The sequence below is a fragment of the Etheostoma cragini genome, chromosome 1 (genome assembly GCF_013103735.1).
Source record: "Etheostoma cragini isolate CJK2018 chromosome 1, CSU_Ecrag_1.0, whole genome shotgun sequence".
NCBI classification, from domain to species: Eukaryota; Metazoa; Chordata; class Actinopteri; order Perciformes; family Percidae; genus Etheostoma; species Etheostoma cragini.
In genome coordinates, this window is record NC_048407.1 from 18,041,180 (window position 1) to 18,047,179 (window position 6,000).

A 6,000-nucleotide genomic window follows, 5' to 3' on the forward strand; every position below is an offset into this window, starting at 1 on the left:
CTGCTTCTTCCACACAGCGTTACAGCTCTTTAATTCCCTCATGTTACATGACAAGTGAAAAGCTGGATATATGAAACCACAGGTATTTGGTGGCACTACTCTCGCCCTGCTGTCCCTCGTTCCGAAGCAGCATTTTTAGTTTAAATATACCAAAAATTAGGATAGTGTCAACACCCACATTAATGGAGCGTTTGTGAAGAACGTCAGATGGTTCGAACATGGATATAAAATGCCAAAAGGCTTCTCATGATGGCTAAAAAGATTCATTTTATACAATGTTGCTACAGCGAGTCATAGAGAAAACAAACTCCAAACAGTACAGAGTCTCAAAACATCAACTTTGCTATTGACAGTGATAATAAAGAATGCCAAGTTTGTTTTAGTTTGGTTGGGTCCTTTCCACCAGTGACAGTTATGTGTTGGTTATACAGCGTCGAGCCAAAGTACTGCTCCTGTAGTTACCTGCAGTATAATATCTTATCTACATGAATTAAAGGCGTTGGTTAAACTGTTGACAATTAGTATTTGGTGTCCTGGTGTATGATTTTAAGCACACGGCAGTTTTCCATAGCCAATTTAAAAAGGAACCTTTTCTTAATTTATAGTTTTCAATTATTTTTTACATTTCTTATCTGGACCAAAATATTTGCACTTTCATCTGCATGATGAGCTCTCAACCAGTAGAAAGGGGGGTTGACTGCTTGCTCCATAACTATATACATCACAATTTAACATTTTTTCTCATAATTCAATGAATAAACTGTCTCTATTAGGGATGTCACAATACAAAAGGTTTAGTAGTGGACACCAATACCAGTGAAATTCCATGATTCTCAACACCCAATTTGATACCAAGGTTAAAAAAAAAAAAAAGCTAAAAACTAAACAAAACTATAAATCCCATGTACTCCTTAAATAATGTGTATTTCAAGATAAGGATCAAAAAGAGGGGGGATTCAATCTTTTCCGCTCCAAAGCCTGGTTTCACCACATAGCTAGTTGTATACAGTAACATCGTTAACCTGGAACTCCAAAACAGCAAGTACCTCAAGGGAAGTCTGTTTCTCTCTGCCGTTGTTTTTTCACATAGAACCAGGTTGGTTAAAGATAACTTAACTGACGTTATGCAAAGATCCAGTGGAACAAGCACTAACGTTAGCTAATGTCAGCTATTGTTAACGTCAGGCTCTATGTGAAAAACAAAAGGAAGAGAGAAACCGACTTACTTGAGGTTTGGGATTTCCAGGTGAGCTTGGGAAAGCCTGTAGATGTACGGTAAAGCCAGAGGCTACTGTGGTAGCCCCTCAGGTGAGGCGCTATTTACTGTTTTTCAGCGCTTTTCTCTGAGCATTCTTTGAGCAATCACTCTAATAAATCAGGATTTCTCTGTATGTGTGTACACATGTGTATGTGTGTCTCTCTTTAAATTATCTAATGAACCGTGTAACCAATCTACTTCACACTTGGTTTCCTGGGTACCCAATGAACTCAGGGTTTGGAATATCAAGCAGTTTGGACAGCATTGGATATTTGATATTAATAAACTGTGAATTAAACTAAACGACCACACAGTAAAGGTTGAGGAAATAAGGTTGGGGGGATAAAAGCACTGCAATAACGCTATTCCAAAATGCATTTCGCTAAGAGAAAACTCAATAAAAAGGGATTTTTGCCGACACTAGATATCAAACAAAAGCCAATATCTATCATGTTAAGCTGCTGTGAGCTGTAAATTCACCACTTTTAAGTACACAGCAGAACATAGCGTCATCTTGGAGCTGACTGGGCAAGGAGAGAAGTCTTATTCATTTAACGGTAGACTAGAACATTTATGTGCTGCCCTGTCAGGTCGGGAAGAATTGTGTCCCTCGGTACCTACCTACCTGTTGTAGTGCAGAAGTATCTGTTCTCGTGACATTTCTAGTCAATATAAAGTAAGCACACGGTAAAGCCTGTTTGTGTATAACCCTGTGAGAATTAAATACTTGACAAATAGTAAAGTACAGAGCATTTTCCTATTTGATTAAAAACTGTACTGCACATGAACATAATGTGTAAGGATTAGAGCGTAAAGCATCTTTCAAATAACATAAGTATGTTTGGCCGTCGGTTCTCCAGCATTGCGATAGAAACAATATAGGAAAATATAGACAGCCATTTTTATGTCATATCGCCTAGCCCTATGGCCATCAGTAGTTCAAATTTTAAACATATCCAAAATCTTGATTATAGAAAAAAAATTACTTTAACATTTGAGAACATCAACACCGCTAATGGGGCTAAACCGTTAGTATTGTAGGCAATCATACTATCCCAATGAGTAAGATCTGTCCCAGCATGCAGTGGGCACAACAGCCTCAGACAAGTTGCCAGTAAGCTGCATCATAGGGCTGACACCTACAGACACACTCTACCCAACATTTACAACTTTGACATAAAGTTTACTGGCAGAGAGGCTGCCAAATCCCTTTTTAAGGACGGTGTGATGATGACGCAGGTGATAACATTTGCCTGTGATTTAGACTATTTTTTTACTCAATATGGATTGCGATGCTTATTAGATATTTAGCTAATAATATGGTGCGACTATATACAATCGATGACTTCTTAATCACCACTTTTGCGGTTTTTCTTTTTCTTTTTACACATCTTACTCATTCCTGTCTAGGGGACCTACTATTTCTGTATATAATAGGATAAAGCAAAAGGTTAAACAGTGCATGGCGTTACTACAGGTTCTTAAATGATCTAACCTGTTTTTCAGTTTTAGTTTTTACGCATTGTTTAAGGCCTAACTCGATGTGACTGTTAATCTGCTAATAGCCTAAAACAACTGAGACAAACTGGACATAGCCCACATTTTTTGTTTTCTTATCATTTCTTACAACGCTTGAAGGACACAAAAACAATGTGTGTGAGCTGATGGCTTGGCATCCACTAAAGAACTGCATTTTTGTTTTTAAATACACTGTTTAAAGATTTGAAAAAAATATTGTTGGCATATTTAGCTACAAACTAATTAAGGAAACAGCTTGCATCAGCTTTTTTTTTTTTTATCCACAACATATTGTATGCAACATGACAGTGTTTATATAGAATGGACATCACTCAAGGTGTGTTTGTTTACTAAACTAATGCAAAGCAGAAAAGAGGACACTTTGCGGTGGAACTGTTAGTTGCTTTATGTAAACAGACTGATTTTATACACCGTGTGCAAGCTTGTGTATACAGGCAAACAAACAAAAAGAAGAAACACATGCTGAATGTGGACTGTAGACACTGAAGGAAGCCTGCGTGTGCTCACCATCATTTTGTTTTGTTGACTGCTACGGTCACATGGGACTTTCGGGCCACATCACTTGCTGCTGGTTGTGTTGTTACTCTGACATGCTGATGGCCACTCACATTTCATTGATAATCTGCTATATAAACTTTTAGATACATTTAGACGTTTTAGGCAACGCACACGTGCCTCAATCATTTTGCTATGAGAGCATGAAGTTAGTGGAGTGTATTGCTGATACATTAGACATTAGTTTGCTACATTTCGCGTGCTAGTTAACAAATTCACGAAAGTGGTGTTTTAACAAGATTAGGGTTTGGTTTAGATCTAAATAATTAAAATTATTGGCCATAATTATTTAAAAGACACGTTTATTAAACTATAGACCTTTGGCAGTGTTGGGGAGGGGGAGGGGGGGGGTATTTTGAACCCCCCGTCCACGGGCCTGCAAGTAGATTGCACACAATGGCATGCTGAATGTTAATTAGAAGTATTTATAGGAATTTATAAACAGTCTAACAACCCAGTTGAGTCATTCCCAATACAATCTTGAAAACTTTGAAAGTAATGTACTTTGCATATCTAATAATTTGGTTAAGCTTTGTTCTGTGAGGGAATATAACAACCATATTCTTTGATTTGCTTTGTGGCCTTTTCATGACAAAAAGATTGGGTGTTTTCCTCGGATGCACATGTGTACTCGGGGCAGCTGTGGATGATCAGTGGGGCCTATATTTGAACAATAACAACACAGACGTGATCCTGCAGGGGAAGACCTACCTGTTCTCTGGATATACAGGGCAACGAAGGTCTGCGAGGCATTTTACAACTGCCATAATAGCTGGTCGACGTTTCCCCCAGTGAAACACAACTGGACCTTCTCCTAGGTCTGATCACAGGGACCTTTTCCTCCGCGGTGGAAATCCCACTCGGTGCTTCCCTCGACGGGTAGTAACGGTCGAAACAGAGCCCCAACAGGGAGCCCGAAACCCCGGCAAAGCAGGCAAGGAGAGGTCTTAGCAGTGCGGGCAGACCGCTCAAACTTGTGAAAGAAACAAGCCACACAACGCTGGCGAAAAACAGTATAAGAACACTGTGTTTGAGTTTCAGAGTGGGGATGAGGGTGAGCAGACCTACACATCCCAACACGAATAACAACCTGCCCACCATTTGCATCTGGTGTTGGTCCTCTCCCCATTGCAAAAACCGCAACACCAAAAAATCCCCGAGGTAACACGATGCTGGCAGTGACACGAGCCAACATTTACTGCTCTCCTTCTTTTTCCTCCTCAGGTAAAACGTTAGGAAGAAGAAAGCACATCCCACGCTGAATAAAGGACTGATGGACTGGGAGAAGCCCGACAAAAAAGTCCGCAAATCCCAAAGCGAGTCACTTTGCAAGCTCCTAGAAATTAGGAAAGACACCGCGAAGACCACAAACGCGCCGACGTAGAGGGCAGAGAACTTTAACAATTTGGAGTTGTCTTCGTTGTAAAACCTAACGTTGCACACGTTGAACAAAAATCCCCTCGGATGGTCCTGTTTGAGAGGGGTGACGCAGCTCTTCACGTAGCCGTTCCTGAAGCCCTCTGAGCTGTTTACACTTCCAGCTCCGTCGTGGTGCCTTGTTTTACTGTGCAAAACCTCTCCTTCCTCCCGTGCAGCCATGGCTCGACTGTGACTCCTCGTATCCACGCGAAAGTCCCCCTCTTCTAATATTCACGCCGTATTAACGCTGAACTACATGACAGCAAAAGCACTCCATGGTCACTCAAACGTGCTCCAGCACTTGGACTAGAGAAAGAAGGTGAGATGTTGTTTTTACAGAATAGGGGCTCTCTGTCGCCGCCTAGAGGCAACAACTCAGACCTCAGGGCTTTGTAATGTGGAGCGCTGAACAAATCCTAACTGCATCGTTACATTAATATAATATCATATTTATCAATATACACTGAGACTGCAGTTAATTTCCAAACTTTTAAATAGTTCGAATTTGAAGAATTAAGAAAATATCACTAAAATTAACGGTTACATTTCCATATCCTAACGTCGCCCCTTTACACAAAACGTACAATTGTTTATGGTATACCTTCCTTGTGCAGTAGAGTAGTATTTATTATAATTAATTTGGAATGTGTCGGGTTTTATACCTGATTTCATCTGTACATAATTGGAATATCACTTTGTTTAAAATGGAGATAGGCCAAGTGAATTGAGCCAACTCAAACTTTTTAAAATTTTGAATATTTCTCATGTTTTTCCTCACGTATTGATTGCATTTAGCGCGGCCATAGCCTAATTGTTAATTCATTAAAGTAATATTTTACCATCATAAATTAAAAACCTTTTGTTTTTGTTTTGTCGCCACTGCGTTGATGAATCATGTGGCTCTGGGATCGTTTGCTTCGCCTGCTTTCAGTGCCTTGAGCTTGGCAGAATGATTGTCGATTAAACTGATCAAAATAACACCAAACGTGTTATAATAACTTGTTTGACAACACCGTAACCGGTTTTAACTGTCAAGTGGTGGCTATATATCAAAATAGATATATCGTTTAACACATGTTAAACGATATATTTATTTTGATAAATAATTTAGCGAGATAAATAATACACAGTCAAAGCCATTTTTTATGGCTAACAAAAAAGAAGCCCCACTGAATGCCCTAGCTAGCCAGCTAGCCAAATACGCTGCCTTCCACGAGCCTAGGCCAGCT

General features: G+C 39.7%; 1 protein-coding gene across 2 annotated transcripts in view; it reads right to left on the minus strand.

Moving 5' to 3' along the window:
* Positions 1-5,107, minus strand: part of pde3b (phosphodiesterase 3B) — a 41,047-nt gene extending 35,940 nt beyond the window's left edge. The window contains exon 1 of one of the 2 annotated variants that reach the window (XR_004657905.1): positions 4,064-5,107. Coding sequence is in view for 1 of the 2 variants with exons in the window: in XM_034881453.1 (XP_034737344.1) it covers positions 4,064-4,951 (888 nt within the window). In the remaining variant the exon portion in view is untranslated. The remainder of the gene's footprint in view (positions 1-4,063) is intronic. The other variant, XM_034881453.1, reaches the window with a different exon arrangement.
* Positions 5,108-6,000: the final 893 nt, after the last annotated feature.